At 32.6% G+C, this 20884-nt stretch overlaps 1 protein-coding gene across 1 annotated transcript in view; it reads right to left on the bottom strand.

Annotated features, from left to right (window-relative positions):
• The window catches only part of LOC145321961 (uncharacterized), a 51403-nt gene extending 35045 nt beyond the window's left edge, over window positions 1-16358 (bottom strand). Inside the window, exons 1-2 of the mRNA XM_080163674.1 lie at window positions 16230-16358; window positions 15785-15917 (exon numbers count right to left, since the gene is read on the bottom strand). Coding sequence (XP_080019800.1) covers window positions 15785-15804 — 20 coding nt within the window. The 5' untranslated portion in view covers window positions 15805-15917; window positions 16230-16358. The remainder of the gene's footprint in view (window positions 1-15784; window positions 15918-16229) is intronic.
• Between the last annotated feature and the right edge of the window lie 4526 nt (window positions 16359-20884).

The following is a 20884-nucleotide window of genomic DNA, read 5'->3' as shown; positions in this document are numbered from 1 at the left end:
AATCTTTTACAATTTTGAAAATCAGCACAACGTCTAAACCTGAACCAAATATGGGAATCCTTTTTTTAAAATAATTTCAAAACATACAAACGGGTTTTAATTTAAGACTTTGGCGCGGCTGCGAGGTCCTGGTTTTAATCAGCAAAAACTCATCAAATTAAAAATATTTCTATTACGTGAGATTAATGGAAGTATTAACAGGAAAAACATTTTATTTTATATTTTTAAAAATGATATTAAAAAATTTTATGATTAAAATATGAAATGAAGGATTATTTTTATTTACCCTTTTTTAGCCACATAGGAAACAAATCCATAAATCACTTTAGATGTCTGTCAGTCTGTCGACTGTTTTCAAAGTTAGACAGCTCTTTTTTTCTAAAAAAAGGTTGCTATAAGATAGTCCTTTGACACTGTACATAATTATTATTTGATTGAACTGTCCTTAATTTTTATTCATACTCAATTTTATTGTTTGTATATGAATTTTTAATACCTGTATTATCATTTGTTATGTGTGTCATAAAATAAATATCTAATCTAATCTAAGATATCTTAAATTTTAAGTTTCCATTTAACAATTTCAAGATATTTTTTTTTGTATATTTTCCTTTTATAAATCAATTTTTTTGGCTGTTTTCGATATTTTCTCATTTTTCATAAATATTAGATTTATGGATGTTTCATTTAAATTTTGAGGAAAAATTAGGGAAATTAATTTGGGTTCTAGAGCAGTTTACGGTTAAATGTTCCTCTATCAACTTTAAAGGCTGCAAACGGTGAAACGAAGGCCTACAAATAATCTGGAATAGGTATAACTCAATAATACTTAGCAATCTCGAAAAAATACTTATTTTACGCATTTTTTCTTTAGTGAAGCTTTCCATGTGCATCATTGAATCTCACCTATTACAGATAAATTTTAGGCTTTCTTATGCTAGGCATGCCAGGGGACCGAGCTCTGCGGCCATGACCTTCTAGCATTAAGATTTTTTTTATTATAGATTTTTTTTGTAATGTCGCGGTTTTGTCACTGTCGCGGTTTTGTCCCTGTCGCGGTTTTGTATCCACTCCAGTTTTTTTAAAAGTTTTCAGGCATGACGTTTATGTTTAGCCGTTTGGCAGCTACCAACCATTAAAGTATATAGATTCTTGGAGATAATCGTTACTTGGAACATTTGACCGTGAACTGCACTAGATCCAAATAAATTTGTGCTAAAAAGGATGTGTATTAATATTAACACCAGATTAATATTTTATCCTTTATTTGCTAATTTTTGTCAAAACCTAAAGATTTTGCAAATGCGCAGAAAAAGATTAACACAGGGATCTCAAGGGATAAGACAACGAATGATAAATTCATGTACATATCTAATAATGATAATCAAAAATACGCTTTTATAGATTAAAATTATTGGCTGAAAGGTTTATACACTACTTAAACCAATCAATCAAGCTTTAATAAGATAACATTGTTAAGAAAAAAAGGATGAGATAAGTATTTTTATCAAACTTTGGGTACCAGTGTAATTAACAGTCCAATTTTCCTTTTCCTCCCTAGTATTTAAATAATTTTCGGATAGATTTCCAGAAATTTTTGTTTAAACTTTAAATAATGTTGAATATTATAAGTACTCTCACTCTACTATTGTTAACCTTCAAAGTTTAACCTTCATGTTACTTAAGCTTCGTTTTTTATGTGTGTTGTCATCCTTGTTTAAATTGACGCTTTGTGAACTTGTCAATATAATTTGACACAAATTACTTCAATGAAAATGTAGAATTTCTATGTCAAAAAAAATTGTTGCACATTCATATTATAGTGTTTGCCACGGATCTTAAGGGATAAGACAATGGGTGATGAATTTATCATAAATGTCTATCCCCAATGATTACCCAGCTTCTGCATAAAAATTATTGGTTAAAGGTTTTGACACTAACCAACGACAATTCAATAAAAGTAATTTTAGACCTAACGAATGAGATAACGAGTTTTAAAAACTTTGGGTACCAGTGTAATTTACAGTCCAATATCCCTGCCTTCCCAGATGTTTACCATTGGCATTACTAAAGCCCTAGGCTTCCTTAAATCAGGGATAGAAGGATATTTGATTAACATAGATTGATAAAGTAATGAAATTTAAAAGAATCTTAAATTAGAAAATTGAAAATAGCTTTCAATGTATATTTTAGAAGGTGTTTTTCCTCAAAGTGCATAGAGAGTACATAAACTCCTCCCCTTTTTAAAAAAATAAAAAAGGGGAGAATATTTTTCTTTTTGTCTAACCACTGCAAAGAGCTTTAACCATGCAGGGCCAATACTTTCAGTATTTTCACCCTACAGGACTACCTTTGCCCAGTATAACCTGAAATAACCTACCCTAGGTATATCACTGAAATCTAATCTAACCCTTCACATTTTTAATAATTTGAAATAAGGGGAAGGGTGGGTTTATGTGCTCAGTGGGTATATTCAAGGTAACCGCCTTTTTTAATTTCTAAAATTGTTTTAATTAAACAATTAATTAAGGTGTCCCTTTATCCATGTGCATAAATCTTCAAGGTGAAGTTATAATATTGACATATAAACACATATGAATTATGCTACAGGTCTTTAAACAGTTCAGCAAAGCTTATTTGATAATTCTAAGATAGCAAATATTTACAACATTCAACAAAAATTTATGTTTAAAGCATTATGATCATTATAAATCTATAAATTTGTATTGATAAACAAGAGAGTTATCTTATCCACGCCTCTTAGGGTGGTTGATTACAAATCGGAGGTACTAACATCCCAACTATATTATGGACAACCAACTTTAATATAGAACAACTTTTGTCTGAAACTCCTATCTTTGCGAAGCAAATGGTTGCCTTGTTTTTGGGCTATGGCATTGCACCTAATCTTATCAATAATGTCACTCATCTGACCTAGCAGCAGTAGTTTCAAATATAAATGTCTTTAGTTATATTGCTATTTTGGTTCAAGATTCGAACCCATTACCTCCCCTACGTAGATTGCGGGTGTGTTACGCTACCGTTGCGGATTCACATTATTGATGAAACCCTATTGTATGTATGTGTATGAATTAGAAAAATATCATATTGAAAAAATACAATTGACAGGTTTCACGCAAAAGAAGGACAAATTTAAAGACAGGGGCGTCCAAGCTTGTTCATTTGGGGGGGGGGGGGTTAAAAATTTGAAAATAAAAATTTGGGGGGGGGGAAGGTAATCTTTATATCATAGAGGGAAGCTTTGTTATTTGGGGGGGGGGGGGTAAAATTTGAAAATCCAAATTCACTCCCCCCCCCCCTTGGACGTCTATGTTTAAAGAACTGGTGGCTGCGCCCCTAGTAGCCAAAGGCTCTGTATTCGAGGAAGGGGGGGGGCAGCAAAATATCCTTAAACAATCCCAAGACTCTTAATTAACAATGAAATACTCCATAAAAATCCGGGAATTATATGTACCTTCTTTCAAATGTAGTGCCTATCGGTTCAATGGTTAACGATATCCATTAACAGACCAAAATCCTACTTCTTTATATTACAGGCTTTCTCTCATTCATTTGGTTAAAAACTTTGGCTACTCAGCTACTTAGTTTCGTAGCTACTCTTTCACTTAGTTTTGTCGGCACTTTTCATCAGAGTACCTTGCATTTTGTTTATCATAATTTGAAGTAAACAATAAACATGAATTTATCGTCCATTGTCTTTTCCATTACTATGATTTGTTGACAATATGATACAGCATGCAAAACTTCCATTTCAATGAACTTTGAGAGGATATTCTGATATTGAATTTTAAATAGTGTAGACACTATACACTTTAATTTTAGATGTGCTTTCCATCGAGCACTAACTTTTCTCTCCCCCCCCCCCCCCCTCTAATTTATGTAGTTAGGTTAGGCCATATAAGGTATTAGGTAGCCCACAGGGTTAGGACCCAGGCATGGATTAGGCGTAGCTGGGATAAGCCCCCTCCCCTTTACTTTAGATTTAAGTGCACAAAAGGTTTTCTGACCGTTCGTCCCAAATAAAATAATAAATGCAACACTCTAAGTTCAGAAATTGTTCAGCCAAGATTCTCCAATTCCACCGAAGTCTGTTTCAGTCTAAAATAGAAAGCCACAGAAAAAAATTGTGAACTTCTGCTCGTAATTTTTTGTAAAGACGTTTGATTTGTTTAAGTAACATTGTCATTTCCCCTTTGGACAATTAAGTGCACGCCAGTGATTGTATACATACATATATGCATAAAAAATTATCATATTCTGTTTCTAATATTAATATATCACAGTAAATTTCCACCTTTTCTAATCAAGAAAGTCTACTGTGATATCATATATCAATTATATTATAAAACCTGGCTATTGTGTGAAAGAAATCAAATCGATGGTGTGCAATGAAACCTGCAAATACATCAGTTTCTTTAGAATAGCAAGTACGTTTTTTAAATGTTTAATATTAGTATCATCTAAGGATGGGACAATGTAAGACAAATTTATATTTCCCCCTTATTATATTAAAAATTCATTCTTTAGTAGATTAATATTATTTAGATAAAGTTGGTAGAGTATAATTTTTTCATTCCATTGATTTTTTTTCTTTCTACAAAAAAAACAGGATGTCTGTCTGTCTATATGTCTTTCCTAGAGTAATTTACCCGTTAATATTTATGCTAATTTTGCGAGATTTAATGTTGCGGTAATGCTAAAACACCAGAAAAATCAGTATGTTGTTAGCTACTTGCCATAACCTTCAAATATTTTGAAAAATTACATGAAATCATACCATTTTAATTTCATTTTAATCAACAAGGATACACAGATAGGACAGTGGACAATAAAGACTAGTAATCTTACTCTTTCTTGTGTAAAATTATTCCTATGGTAGCTGGTCAGTTAAAGGGAGATATTGGACTGACTTGCATAGTTTAGAATTGTTATCTTTATTGTATCGAATTATAGATAGCATAAGTCCATTAAACTGGTATTGAATTCTTGATTTTTCATTTATTATTCGTGGAAAATTGTCTGTAATACGATAAGATAAATCATTTTTCTGTAAGTCTTAGAACCGGTGCTAATCCAGCTGATAATAATAGTTTTCAAAACCACAGTGTAAACTGCTAATTGTTGGCTTTAAACTAGGGTTGGGCCGGATATCCGGCGATTTTCAATATCCGGCCGGATACCGGATATTAAAACTATCCGGTAACAGGATATCCGGCTGGTTTTTGACGCCGGATATCCGGTTATCCGGCCGGATATCCGGTAATTTGCCGGATATCGAACGTTGGTTAGATATCCGGCCGGAATCGGATATCCGGCATTAGAAATCAGCCGGATATACGGTATCCGGCATTAGAAATCAGCCGGATATCCGGTATCCGGCCAAAAAAGTATCCGGCCCAACCCTACTTTAAACATTGTGTTTTAAAATCAAATATTGATTGGGCTGTACAAACAGTGCCCTATCCTATATTGTAATATTTTTATCTATATAAGTTTATTCAGATTTTTACAGAAATGTAGACTATAAATAAATTTTTACTTTGGTAGCTTCTTTGATATTGTATGGAAAGAAAGGATTAGAGATTAATAAAATCAGAATTGATTGCGATACAGAGATTAGACATTAAAAAAAAGGAAATCTTTCATATATGTAGAAGTTTTAGGAGAGTCTGACAGAATACGGACATATACAAACAAAGGAGCAAGGACGTCAATGCTTTATATTTAGGGAACGTCTTTGATAAAAGGGTAGTTTTTCTTCCTTATGGGTAACCTTAACCTGCTGCGCTACCCTGTACTCAATACAAACTAACCTAAGGTAAAACACTTACATGCAAAAAAAACTCCAACCCCCCTCCCCCTTCCTTTCTCTTCTTACTTTTTATATATCTTTAAAAACGGGGGGAGGGTCTTTGTTTACTATGTAGTTTGAAGGAAACCGCTTTAAAAAGCAAGTAAAATAAGAAAAAAACTGATGAGTTCCCTTGATCCAAAGAGCGAACCTCAACTCCACCTCTCAAACCCCCTAGCCCCCAATAAACCCTGGCTTATTTTTTATTTAACATGACATGACAAATATATTGTGGCGTATATTCCATTTTATGATTTTAATTCTTATAACATTTCATTTCAGTTTCATACTTTATGTCTTAATGTTATTATCTTGTTTTACATATTTCTACAAAAAGCTTCGCAACAAATGGATGTTATCGTCTTTATTAAATTGTATTAGACAAGGGCTTGATGATCTGAAAGCGTTTTATTTCGTGCGATGATATTAGGTGTGCAATCATCTACGCATGTGTATCACTTTATAAAATTACTAGCGGCTACGCCCCTAGAGTCCTCTAGGGTTACTTGAGGAGAGGGGAATCGAATTTGATAACCCAATATCTTATTTTAGATTTTAAAAGAAAAAGTAAAAAAAAAATTTGGGGGGGGGGAAATTTTTTTCTAGGGGCGATTTCTCTTGGGAGGGTCGTGGTACCCTGCTCCAAAATAGTAATAAACCTTCCCGGGACCTATGAGAGGCTACCCTGTTAAGGAGAACCCAATCGGTTCAGCGGTTAGCGAGATCCTTCGCTACAGACAAAAAAAAGCTTACTACTTTATATAATAGGACTAGCGGCTTCGCCCCTAGCCTCTAGGGGCTTTTTCCCCAAGAGGTATAATTACATCTTCTATTACTTACCCAGCAGAACGGATCGCAAATTTTCGCACCTACCCAGCAGGAAAACATTTTCTCGTTTAAATAACGAATTCGCAAAATTCGTAAAAAAATAGTCTAATGTGTTCTCAAGAAAATTACTACTGGTGCTGCTCATAGTCTAATGTGTTCTCAAGAAAATTATTTTTTTTGGGGGGGGAGGGGGTAAATTTTCATTTTTGGGGGGGTTGGGGGTGTCCCACCCCCCAAGAAAATAGCTTAAAACCACCACAGGACCGATAGGTATATACCCTGAAGAGTAGAATCCAATCGGTTCAGTGGTTACCGAGATCTTAAGCTTCAGACGGACGGACAGACGGATGGACCGACGGACAGACATCAAGCTACTTTGTATTATAGATTACTAGTGGCTACGCCTCTCGGGGGGGGGGGGTAATTTTTTCTAGGGGCGATTTCTCTTGGGAGGGTCGTTGTACCCTCCCCCAAAATAGTTATAAACCTTTCCATGACCTAAGAGAAGCTACCCTGTTAAGGAGAACCATATCAGTTCAGCGGTTAGCGATATCCTTTGTTACAAACAAACAGACAGACAGATATTGTTTTACTTTGTATCATAGACTATCTACTCCTCCCCTAGCATCTAGAGGCTCTATATTGGAAGAAATTAGGAGGGCATAAAAATAGCATAAAACTCTATAAAAATGTAATAGCCTAAAGCCATCTAGGGACCTATAAGAAGCTTCCATATAAAGGAGGACCACATCGGTTCAGCGGTTAGCAAGATCCTTTCCTACAAGCAAAAAAGCTTACTACTTTAAATAATAGGATAACCACAATCTATTACTACTAGCGGATGCGCACCTAGCATGTAAGTGCTCTGTATTTAAAGTGGTAAGAAATTGGCAGAGAAAATCTAAAAATAAAATAGCCTAAAACCATTCAAGGACCGATATAAAGCTTTTCGTGAAAGAAGAAGTTAGCCAGTTTAGTTTTTAGTTTTTAACGTCTTTTTTTTCATTAAAAATTCCTTAAATTTAATTTATTTTATATCTTAACTTAATTTAATGAACGCAGTGCCAATGCGATAATATGCGGAAGTGAATGTACACCTAATTTTTTTCCAATTATATTTCCCTAAAGGCAAACTTTTCTAATTTTTTCCGAAGTCTGATTGTTAAAAAATCGAAGGCAATTCGTAAATTGGGGCATCCTTATATAAAAGTAACTGTATCTGTGTCTGTCAGTCTCTCAGGATCTCGCTAGCCACTGAACCAATATGGTTCTCCTTTACAGTGTAGCTTCTCAGAGTTCCTGAGAAGGTTTCAAACTATTTAGTGGGAGGGTACCACTACCCTTCAAGAGAAATTGCCCCTAGAAGAGATACCCCCCCCCCCTAAAAATACTTTAGAAAATGATTCTGTTACTTTAAAAAATTTAAGAATCAATTCTAAAAAATCATAAAAGTATTTTTAAGAATCCGACCTGGATTTCTATAAAATAGAGACAATACATCCTAAGCAGAGCTAACTAGAATGCTGGGCAGCTATTGTTAAAGTGTTCACTGCCTTAAAGAATTCAGGGTTAGATCTTTGATGAATCAATATACCCATTTTGTAGAATAATATCATAAAGGGAAAAGATTGAAATAAGTTTCAAAATTTAAAATTTTAAAATAGTTATCTATAACACTTTTCCTGTAACCAATGACAGAACGAGTATACAAGGTTTAGGGGGAAGAATGCCCCCCCCCCCTCGGGCCTCCCCCCACCCACATCACTGATTTCTATCATTCTAATTATTATAAATCTGTTTGAAATTTTTACTGCATACAATATACATATATCCCTGCTTATATAAAAAGCAGGATTTTTAAAGGATAATATAATAGACAATAGATTGATATACATCTCCAATGATGATAAACAAATTACCCCTTACGTAGATTTAAATTATTGGTTGAAAAGTGGAAAATTGCCATAGTTTGGAAATATCCATTTCAAATTCATTGAAGCGCCCAAAGTTTTTAGGCCAAGAATTGAGAGGATATGGTTATAAAACGTTGGGCACCTTTGTTGTGTATTTTACAGTAGAATGTCAATATCCTCCCTGAGAGAAAGGTTAAATAGAATGTAACACCTTTAATATGATATGCCCCCCACAACTCGATTTCTCCAATATTCCAATATGTATGTATATTATATAAAAAAAAACAAGGATGACAACATACATAAAAGCAAAGCACTGAAACGGTAGGACAAACGGACATTAACACTTGTATAGTGTCAGAACTGAATAATCATAATATAAATGTTTAAGTAAATTGTAAGCAAAATTGTTGAAAAACTGTTAGATACAGAATAATGTTTAGGGACATACTTACATTTTAAAGACTTGATTATAGAGTTGCTTCGCTAATGATATTATACTTTGTTATTCCAGGAATCAGTATATCAAAAATTAGATCAATCGGATTATTAGATCACATAAAAATTTGTTATTAAAAAAGGATAAAAATCAACATGTTTAAAATGGACGTACGGACATCCTGGTAATGATTATAGAGTTGCTACGCTTTCTAAATCATACCTAACTACTACATGAATCACCATGCAAAGTTTGAAATCAATAGGACAATTCTAACATGCCTAAATTAACAAAAAAAACTATCCGTTACGGACGGACGGACCAACCCTAATTATAGAAAAGCTTCGCGTTTAAAAAGATTATCTATAGTTTATTGTCCCCTCTTTACATCCATGATTTATAAGAATACTAGCGACTGCGCCCCTAGCATCTGTGAGCTCTATATTCAAAGAGATATTGAATGGCAGAAAAATAACTGAGAATCATACTCAGACTTATTGATAAAAAAATAAAAAAATCTAAAACCATCACAGGACCTATAAGAAGCTTCAATGTAAAGGAGAACTATATAAGTTCGGCGGTTAGCAAGATCCTTCGGTACAGACAAAAAAAAAGTATACTACTTTATATAATACTTTGTATTATATCCATAGACACAGTGTTTCGCCCTGTTAGGGCTTATCAGTATGGCTCAATAAAAAATTAAATAATTTTATCATGTTATAAAACAATTTAAATCTATTTAATGTTTATACATATAATATTTTAAATGAATCAAGGATGTAAACATTTTAAGAAGTGAAGCTATAAATAATAACTAAAGAGCCTTTAATTTTAACAAATCAAGTAAGAAAAACATTCAAAGCAGTCATTATTTCACTAAGAAAATGTCTATAAAACTGTAATCTTTCATTGTCCAAACGTTTCAAGCAACAATATTAATCTACCTACAATATAAAGATTTCAACAGTAATTTGGTTTGTAAATCATTTTATAGACCAGTGTCTTATCCCTAAATACCCTTGCTAAAAGGAAAGTATAGTATATTTCAAAACATTCATTATATTTTAATTTATTATGCATTACGAAAGTTTTTTATGATAATAAAGATTAAATTTTATTATTTATTGTATTCAAATTCAAGGATATATAATAATAATATTTTTTACTGCCTATTCTTCATTTATTAATCTAAAACGGCTACTCTATAACTAATGCTGAGCCGTCTGTCTGTCCCTTTGTCTGATAACACAAACCTCTACCAAATATTGGTACAAACCAACACACAAAATTCCTACTCGATTAAAGTGCTACTGTTTGTATTTATTTGAAAATTTTAGGACAAAGTTTACTTTTCTTTGAAAACTTTTGATCATACGCTATTTTTGCACAAAATTGTCCTTGCTTTTAAAATTCTAAGCTGCAATCTTTTGGGATTTCTTAATTCAAAGGGGAGGGAAGAAAATAGCCTAACGCCATACAAAGGCTAAAATCTAAAAATGATTAGCCTAAAATATTTCCTAACATTGAGAACCCAATCGGTCAGTAGTTTTCGAAATCTTCTTTATACAATATGATATTTTAAGAATCTTTCAATTTTTCAAACATGATCTTAAATCCATCTAGTATCCATTAGTATATCTATCATCTATTTTAATCTCATAATCTATCGTTCTAATTCTGTTAAATTAAAAGGCTAGATTTTTTCTCTGGAACTTTTTTTAAAATTTGATGTGAAATAAAATAATGTAATTGGATATTTGAGATACATACTATAATTTAGATCATTTGTGGTGGGAAGTTCCCTTAATTGGACAAAAGACCACCCAAGAAAATTGTCCCTCCCCCCCCCCCCCTAATTTAAAATTTATTTGCGAAGTTTTTGAAATCTTTTTAATAAATCAAAATATTTGAAAATCTAAAGGAAAAAATAACACTTTAATTTAGGACGGACTTAGGGTTCTAAGGTGGTCGTTGATATAATAAGAAATAAACTGTTACCGGCCCCAGGTGTTTGGACAGAACTATAGATATTTAGCTACCTTTAATTATCCTTGGTTGTTAGCCCTGACGTTAAAGTGTCATACACAGCAACCTCGCCAGAATGAGGTAATCAATAGGACTTACTACTTTAAAAATTAAAAAATGCTTAAGAAGTCTAAGATAAGGCAAATATAATAACGTGAGACAGGAAAAAAAATTTTAAAAGTTCCATATGATGTGGAGGAATGTATGTAGAATACAAGTGGCTATTATAACAGGAGAAACAGCTTAAAGTGCCTCAAAAAGAAGGACGTCATACAATACAAAGTACAAATGATAGGCCAGTATAGTTGTAATTGACCAATGGTAAAATTTATATTGGCCTCTTATTGGTCACTTGTATTGTATGACGTCATTTTTTGCGGCATTTTACGCTGTTTCATAACAAGGACAATTTAGCTGGCTAACATGGACCTCATTTATTGGTCAGTTCGTTCATTCAGAAGGAAAAAAGGGGGTGGATGGTATCGTTACTTTAGACCGCTGGGTGTTTCGCTATATTAGAGAACATGAAAATCTGGCATAAGATCCAAGTATTGGTGGGGGGGGGGGGGGGGAATTGTATTCCACTTGCAATCAAGGGGTCTAAACTTTGTGGTTTTATCTCGAAAAAGAAATCTTTGTCTTTAGTTAAAATTTGACATATCAATATATGTATTTTTTATTCAAATTCGTTAATTTTAAGAGTGCTCTGTTCTGAATAACTAATTGTAAAAAAATATGTAATGAAAAAATGTTTGAATTCAAATTATTAAGATGAATTTTCGTTTTAAACTCTTTTATGATTATCTAAAAAAACTTTGAAAATTTCTAGTGTATTTTATAATGTAAATAGTATGTTTTCGAGTATGGCTTTAAAATCTTTTAACATCCGCTGGATTAGAACCGGTTCTCAGTCATACTAAAAATTTATGTATAGCATCTTATTGCAGACCATTATTGATATAAAGGAAAATTTAAGACTTAGAAAACCATATTTTCTAGAATAAGCTTTAACATGTAATGGGATTGAGTTTTTGTTTTGATTTGATAGTTCCACCAATAAAATAAGGCACTTTTTAGTCTAAAAAAATTATTTTAAAAATACCTTTTTTGGTCTGATTGGCTAAAATTTTTTAGATTTGCAAAGGTTTTCTGTTCAAAATAATCACATGTAAAAAAAATTATGCAATGAGAAAATGTTTGAATTCAAATTATTAAGATGAATTTTCGTTTTAAACTTCTTTATGACTATCTTATAAAAAATGATGGAGATGAGAGGAGACGGAGAAAGAAAACTCCTGAAAAACGGATGGATAATCCCTCATTTCTATGACGTCACAGGGCTGATTTTTTTGACACTTTGTCCAGTCACTCCTTGAGGTCCGTTTGAATGACTGATTAGTTAAACTTCGCTTTTATGGATGCTACCATCCTTGTTTATCAATATTTTAAATACACAGATACGCACAGACAGATAAAGTAAATTATATAGTAGCTTCGCTGCTAAAAATGAAAATGGCACTATCTGATGAAAATATGTTTAAAAATCAATAATGAGATTTTAATTAGAAATGCCAATCTTTTATGCTAATAGTAAAGGTGTCTGCCTTGGTGTTACATCATGTCCGTGTAATTGCTTCCCCTTAAATTGCCTATCGAACATTGAACCCCCTTCCAAATTATTTCTTGAATAAGTTGAAGTTAAGAGAAAAAAAGTAATTTTTATAATGGGGTCATAGCACCACTAGTCAATTACCTCCGGTGACCTAATCCAACGGGGCTTTACAATACCCTATATAGCCTAACCTAACCTAATCTAAAGTAATAAAAACCACGAAATACTCCCCTTATCGCATAGTTTTGATTAGTCTTAAAATCTGGACGGAGGGGTTTTGTGATCGACTAGACATTCGGAAACCACCGAGTACAATAAGAATCGAAGACTGGCATTTATTATTTTTGTTGATTTAAAATTTGGCTGAATTTAGAAATACTTATGTACACAATTTTGCAGTTCTGACAGCTTTGTACGTGCAAATTCATTTAGCCGCTTTTTCTACTGTGTCAAAAATGGCTGTTTTGCGTACATAATTGGACACCGTCTGCCTTAAAGTATGTTTTTAAGTTGCCCTATGACTACGTCTACCACAGTCTAATCTAAAGGAATCTTAGGCACGTTTTTCATTTACTTTGTATATCAGGAACAACTTTAGAAATCACCAAAAGTGTATCTTTTTTGTATTTTTAAAAAGAGTAAACACGATTGAAACTATGGATATAGAATATACGTGGATAATATGACAGGGGAAAATTTGTCGTCAATTTAGCTTGTTTAAATGTTCCCTGGTTTCAGTGGACCTAATTCATTGATCAGTTCGTGCATACAGTAGAAGGGGAGGTGATAGGGTAAAAAAGGGTGGATGAGGGGTATGATTATTTTAGCCAGCTGTGGGTATCACTTTATCAGAGTACGAAAAATATGGTGCATCATCCAAATATAATATATATACATATTTAAATCTATTAAATTAATACCAGTTTTGTTAGAACAGGCCTTCGAACCCTCGGGGATGCCAAAACTGGATTAAATCTTTTTATATTTTAAAAACTGTGGAAAGATTTTTAATAAATAATAATTCAAGATTGCCTCTTGAATCGAAGTACTATGAATCTAGACCCAAATATAATCCAATTAAAGTTAAAATATTAAAGTTTGTCAATTTAGAATGAAATTCATTATATCCTTCAAAGCACCTGTCGAGCATTGAAACCCCACACCCCTTGCCTTATTTTAAAACTAATTAAAAATAATAGAGGGGAGGTAGATTTTCTCTTTTTGTTTATTACTTTAGATCAGAATGGTTAGGTTAGTTATGGAAGAAAAATAAAATACTCCCCTATAATATATGCTCAATTTATTTCAAAGTTAAACGGGGGTTACCAGTGCTCAACAAGGTACTTTATGTGAAATCACCAGAAAAGCATTCATTTTTACATATCAATAAATTTCCTTAAAAATAAAAGTTTTTAAAATTCATTTGAATTGGTAAATTAAGGTTGAATAACGTGTGTTTGTCCATGTGAACATTAATATTTCAAAAACAGTTTGAAGGAAATCAAATCTAATTCTACAATTCACAGAGAAGCTTTTTAATGGCTATTTGTAGTGGGTGGGGAATTTCACTCTAAATTACACTGGTACCCAAAGTCTTTTAACCACGTTATCTTATTCGTTGGCTCTACAACTTTGGGTACTTTTATTGAACTTCGTTTGGTTGTTTTCAAACTATTTAGTAGTGTCAAACATTTTAATCGGTGATAATAATCTCTAGAAGAAATATTTTTGAAATCATTGGGATTTGACTCAATTAATCGTTCATTGTCATATCCCCGTTAAATACTCCATAGTTAAAACAATAGACTATAATGAAATACTTAAATTAGTATATAGATATATGGCATAGGCAGAAATAATATTTCTCAATATTTTGCCCTATAAGATGCACTACTTGAATAAATCCTACTTTTTTATTTTACTTTTCTCGGAAAACTGTCTATCTTAAGATGCGATAATAGTTATTTATCTTATGGTATTATAGACAGCTTTTCTTGAATTGAATGAAAATTATAAAATTAAAACCGGTTTTGTTAGTTCAAGGGGCCGAAGACTAGTATTAACTTTGATTTCACTTTCACGTTCGTAAAAAAAAATTTCTGTAGTACAATGCCTGATTTTTTAGTACTGAGAATTGAGCTGGATCTTTAAATCATTTTAGTGGTAAGCCAGATCGGGGTGCGCCGAATTTCAGCCAATCACAGCCCGGCATTTCATAAAATGCTGTGCTCTCATTAGTGGAAAGTTGGCTCATCCCGATCTGGCTCACCACTAAAATGATTTAAAGATCCAGCGGTTTTTATCGGTTTCGATGCAATACTGGAAATAACTATTTCTAACTTGGCGACAATTTTTTTTTCTGAGTAAAAATCCTCGAAACTCCTGACGTTGAAATAAATAGAAATCTAAATCTAAATAACATAGATTTTAAGAATAAATAAATAGGAACAAATTAAGTATTTATTACATGCGGTGTGCGTATAAAACATACAAAATAATCGTTAATATATAATGATTTTATTCCGTCTTGTCGACTTTGTTGTAAAACTTGACTGACAAACAATATAAAAGGTATTTTACAAAATGTAAACGTGTCGACTCTTTTTTAATCATCCCGAATAGCTACAGGAATCTTTTATTTTAAAACTAGTGGTTATGCCCCTAGAGGCTTTTAGGAGTACTGGAGGGAGGGAAAGAGTCAGCCCTTCACTTAAAATTTTTGTTTCAAAAGAAAAAAATATGGGGTGTATTTTTCAGGTACTCTCCACTAAAATATCTACCCTAGACTTATGAGAAGCTTAGCAATAGCTAATAAGTGATAATAATAATGATTCAGTGGTTAGCAAGGTCAATCAGTACAAACAGACAGACATCCTATTACTTTTATATATTTATAGATATACCCTCTTTTATGATATTACAATAACAGCACCAATGTTTAGTTTAAATGTCAAGGGGATATACACAACATTCCCAATGATTTTTTATGGGGGGGGGGGGGGTGGAGGGGCATCCAATTGATATTTCATTATTATTGTTTGTTAACCAGCATACAATTATTTGTTGGTTTACAGAAACACAAATTTTCTTACCTATTTCCCATAAACTCCATACTAGTATCTCACTCTCTCTTTCTTTCTCACTTCCACCCCTCTCTCTCTCTTTCTCTAGGTTCTCTGAGAGGGAGAGAGTGTGTGAATTTCTGTCGCCCTCCTCCCTCTCTATCTCAGTGGGAGGGATAAATGTAATGAAAAAAACTAATGGTTAAGGGGAAATATTAATTCAACTGCCATTGCCATATCTCAGTATTTAAATTCTTGTATTTTTCAACATTGATCTAGGTTGGTAGGGTTTAATTTCAGTAATCAGTTTATTTTATTTAAAATCCTTTTTTCCCTTAAATTTTAATAGCTACCAATTGCAAAATTTCTTATTCAAAACTACTGTAAAAAAAATAAAATAGGTCTTAAAAGATATCATTTTAACTAACGAATTGTTTTATTCAACAATCATATTATTATAATTTTATCCCCCTACCCTGTATATGTTTTATGAGAGTGTAGTAACTCTGTGACTGTGAGGGTAGTATATTCAGCCCGCGGGGGTGGTTTGAGCCCGCGGCGGCGGCTAGACCAACAACACTAACATTATGCAGTAAAAATATCTGAAATTAAAGGTAATTAGTGGGATTTATGACATGTTTAACAAATTCTGCCAGCTAGTTTCAGGAATATTAGGATAATCAATAGAATAACAAGGATGACAACATCCATAAAAGCGTAGCTCTGAAACGGTAGGACAAACGGACATTAACACTTGTATAGTGTAAGAACTGAATTATCAGAATATAAATGTATAAAAGTCGATGCAAAATTGTAAGTAATTTTTTTGAAAAACTGCTTGATACAGAATAATGTTTATGGACATACTTACATTTTTAAGACTTAATTTTAGAGTTGCTTCGCTTATAATATTGATAATATTGTACTTTGTTGTCCCAGGAATCAGTATATAAAAAAATCAGATCAATCGGATAATTAGATCACACAAAAATTTGTTGTTTAAAAAGTAAAAAAAATCATCATGTTTAAAATGGACGTACGGACATTTTGTTAATGATTATTGAGTTGCTACACTTTCTAAATCGTACCTAACTACTACAGGAATCACCATGCAAAGTTTGAAATCGATAGGACAATTCTAACTTGCCTAAATTAACCTTAAAGCTATCCGTTACGGACGTACGGACCGACCCTAATTATAGAAAAGCTTCGCTTTTAAAAATGGATGTAGAATATACGTGGATATTATGACATGGGGGAAGAATTGTTGTCAATCTAGGATGCTAACATAGAACTCATTTATAGGTCAGTTTGATTATCCAGTAGGAAACCCGCTGTAAGAGAATCTGGTGTAACCTCCAAGTAATAATAAATCCTTTAGATTAAAGTAAAGAATACAGAGGACATGAGCTATATGTAAGTGTAACTCTCCCTAATTATGTCTTTGAAAATCAGTATACATTTATACATTTTTAATTGAAATGCTATGCTTGTAACATTATTTTTAATCTTACCTGGAATCACCTTTTAAAAATCAATTTAATAGGAGGAGTATTTTATAAAAGTATAAATTTGGCATAAAGAATGAATCAGCTTATAGTGCCTAATAAAAAATGACGTCATACAATACAAATAACCAATGATATGTCAGTATGCATTGTAATTGACCAATTATAAAATGTATACTGGACTATCATTGGTCATTTTTTACTGTTTGACGTCATTTTGTATTAAGCACTATAAGCTGCTTCATAAAGAATGACTGTATTTCCAAAATTTAACCTAATTGTTCCAGAAACCCCCGTTTTTCAATTAATATTTTGTCTGTTAACATTTCTGTTTATTTCTGTGAAAATATTAAGTTGCATATTTATGAAACATTAAAGTCTGTTTAAAAGAAACTTCACAAGAGTTATTACTATAAGTTCCGGGACAAACGCTGAAGGGACAAACGTCAGAATGAACACTTAACCTAACTTATTTTACACCATCTTATAAGTTTTTTTTAAATGCCTAACCCCTGGTGGGGGCTTATACCAAAAATAACATGTATAGAAATACTTAATTAACTTAATATTTGAGACACTCCTACGTCTGTTCACTCCGACGTTTTTCTCTCTTTCCTTTTCTCCTGGAACCTTATATAATGTAAAATAGATACTACTACGTCAGTCTGTCAGTTGAAAGCAATGCTTTAAAATGACTTTTGATTATTGTAAATTATTTCTGGGATTGTACAGATATCCTTTTTTTTTAATTCAACCACACTGTTTTGGTATTACGTCATAGTTAACATGGAGCTTTTCCTGAAAGTGACTAGTGACCCTAAAAACCTCACCTCCTATTTAAAATTTAAATTAATTGATTCATTGAAAAAGCAAGAATGGGGGGGGGTATATTAATTTTTTTAACCATGGGGGCTTTTCTGTACTTTATGTGACATATACCTAAATTTAATTGAAAATAATAAGGGGGGAGGGGTCTGTTTTCAATTTTAGGAAAACACTTAAAGTCCCAAGAGTATATAGATTGTATTGCACTCTAGAAGAGAAAATAAAATATTAAAACAAATAGAATATTTTTCCTTATTTTAAAAAACTAATGCATTTTACATTAGCCGCCAGTTTCCTGCATAGTATTTAGCACAACTTTCCTGCTTCACTTTTTTCCAAAAATTTTAAAAATGGCCCTCCACAGTGATTAGGCATAGTATAAAATTAACCTCTCATTTTCCATTTATTTTTAAAAATAAGGGGGAAGGTTTTAAGTGATCGATTTGAGGGAATTTTCTTGTAGATAATAAGATTTCTTATGCATCTTTAATAATTCAGTGGTTTACTCCAAATTTTTGATGCAAGAAATAATAAATTCAATATTGGTCAGAATGATTTTCCAGGGATATAAAGGGATAAGACAATGGCCGATAAATTGATGTACATCCATAAGATGATACACAAAATTACCCCTTCTGTAGATTAAAATTAGTTGTTGGAACGTTTGAACTCTCAATCTAATGATCTTGCAAATCAAAATTTACCAAAGTCCCGAAAGTTGTTAAGCCAACAAATCAAGAAACTTTATTTAAAAACTTTGGGGACTAGAATAATAAACAGCCCATTGTCACCTCTCTCTCTCTCTCTCTGAGGATTTATGAAAAATAGGTTTATATAAGATTAAACTTTGGAAACAAATATAACTATCATTTTTTAGATTTAATTTATGATTTTAAATTTGGCTATTTTGTGATATCCCAACCAGAAAAGGTCAAATTTTGCATGGAAAAAGGAAAAGATTATTGTACACAAAGTGATGTAACCCCCCCTCCCCCACTTCTTATTTTTAAAATATGTTGAAATAAGTGAAGTTTTCTTCCTTACTCCTTACCTAATGTAACGTAACCCAACCTAAACCAAAGAAATAGACAAACAAAAAACTACACCCCCCTTAATTTCAATTTTGTTTAAATGAAGTGGGGGAGGGGGATTATTAGTGCTCAATAAGGTACTGTGTTTGAAAATGCCGACTATCTTTTTCAGCAAATTAACAATTCTTTTATCCCTGTAAATTTTGCATTAATGATGAATAAAAAGAGGGTAATCAGTGACCAGAATTATTGAGAAAAAAAGGTTTTAAAAATAGAGGCAGAGTTGTAGAGTTACATAACACTCTCATATATGAACTAAGAAGTCAGTTTAACTTTACAGACAGACTGAAAAACAGAAGTGCTTAAAAGCGGACTGATAGACTGAAGCACAGCCATACTAATTATATTTTGTATAATAAACTAGTGGCTTCGCCACAAGATGAGTTGTATAAACCTTCCTAAGATTAAAATTGAGATTCTAAGCAAAGGTAGCGGGACAAAGTGTCTCAAAAATCAGCCATGTAACATCACAAAAATGAGGGAGATGGTAGGAGAAGTAGGAAAGAAAACCCCTAAAAAAGAGATGGATAATCCCTCATTTTTATGACGTCAGGTGGCTGATTTTTGAGCTACTTTTATGGGATCCACTTTACTACTCTATAAATCCCTCTATATTTACTACGTGTATTTCATGCTAATATGAAAAATATATTTGCAAAATTCTTCATGAATTTTGTCAATTAGCAAAACATTTTTAGCTTTTTGTTCTGGGTCCTAGCTTTTCCCTTAGTCAAATCAAAAGCGTGCTTAAGTGGGGTGTATCTGCCCTCTCTGGCTAAATGAAGGTTGTGGTAGATTACTAGATTCTTTCCCCTAGGATTGCAACCCCCTACACCCCCCCCCCCTCCCACGCTGATACAACCTCCCTAAAACAGCCAAGGGGGAAGTCAAGTTAAAAAATCTATAAAGCGCTTGGTTTTTTTTAAGAATATTTATTGATAGACGGGTTGACACCTAGGATGGAGTATCCACCCCCCTCACAATTGATTAAGTCCCCTCTTGATGTTTGTATTACACCCCTTACGACCCCTTGATTTTGCCATAAAGGGGGTGTCAGGGGGACTTAAACCATATAATATGTAGAGTTCTTAACAGAGTTTTCTTAAAAGTCATTGTTGTTTTCTAAAGTTTAGATTATGGACCAACCCTAATTATAGAGAAGCATTGATACTGTATTTTTTCCATAACGTTGAAATGACAATAAAAGTTCGCTTTATATCAATAACATTTATGTTTAGGAACATACAGACAAACTCCAATTATAGAGTAGCTGTGCTACTTAAAAATGAATGTTCTTTATTATGTTGACATAACAATAAGAATTTCCTTTATTTCAATCATTTAGATATGGTCTACTTTTTATACAGCGGGCTCCCCATCCGCTTTTTTACAAGGAGGGAAAGGACATTAGACTGTATTTTATACTAGTCCCGAAAGTTTTTAAAACTTATTTTTTCTTCTTCGTTGGCTCAACAATTTTGGGACCTTTAATTGAATTTTAATTGGTTGGTTCATTAAGTCGAGTTATGTACAGAAGGGGTTATTTAGTGTATCATCATTGAGCATGTAAATCAATTTTTCGGCCATTGTATTACTCGCTTAGATTTTTGGCTTTTACATGGTAGATATTGTCTTCTAGTCTTCATTTAGATTATTTTCTTATAGATACTAGAGACTACGCCTTAAGAATATAGGGCTCTGTATTC

This window comes from Acartia tonsa, chromosome 6, assembly GCF_053477335.1.
Source record: "Acartia tonsa isolate MP-2025a chromosome 6, ASM5347733v1, whole genome shotgun sequence".
Classification (NCBI taxonomy): Eukaryota; Metazoa; Arthropoda; class Copepoda; order Calanoida; family Acartiidae; genus Acartia; species Acartia tonsa.
The sequence above is the reverse complement of the archived record's forward strand: the minus strand, read 5'-3'. Positions and strand labels throughout refer to the sequence as shown.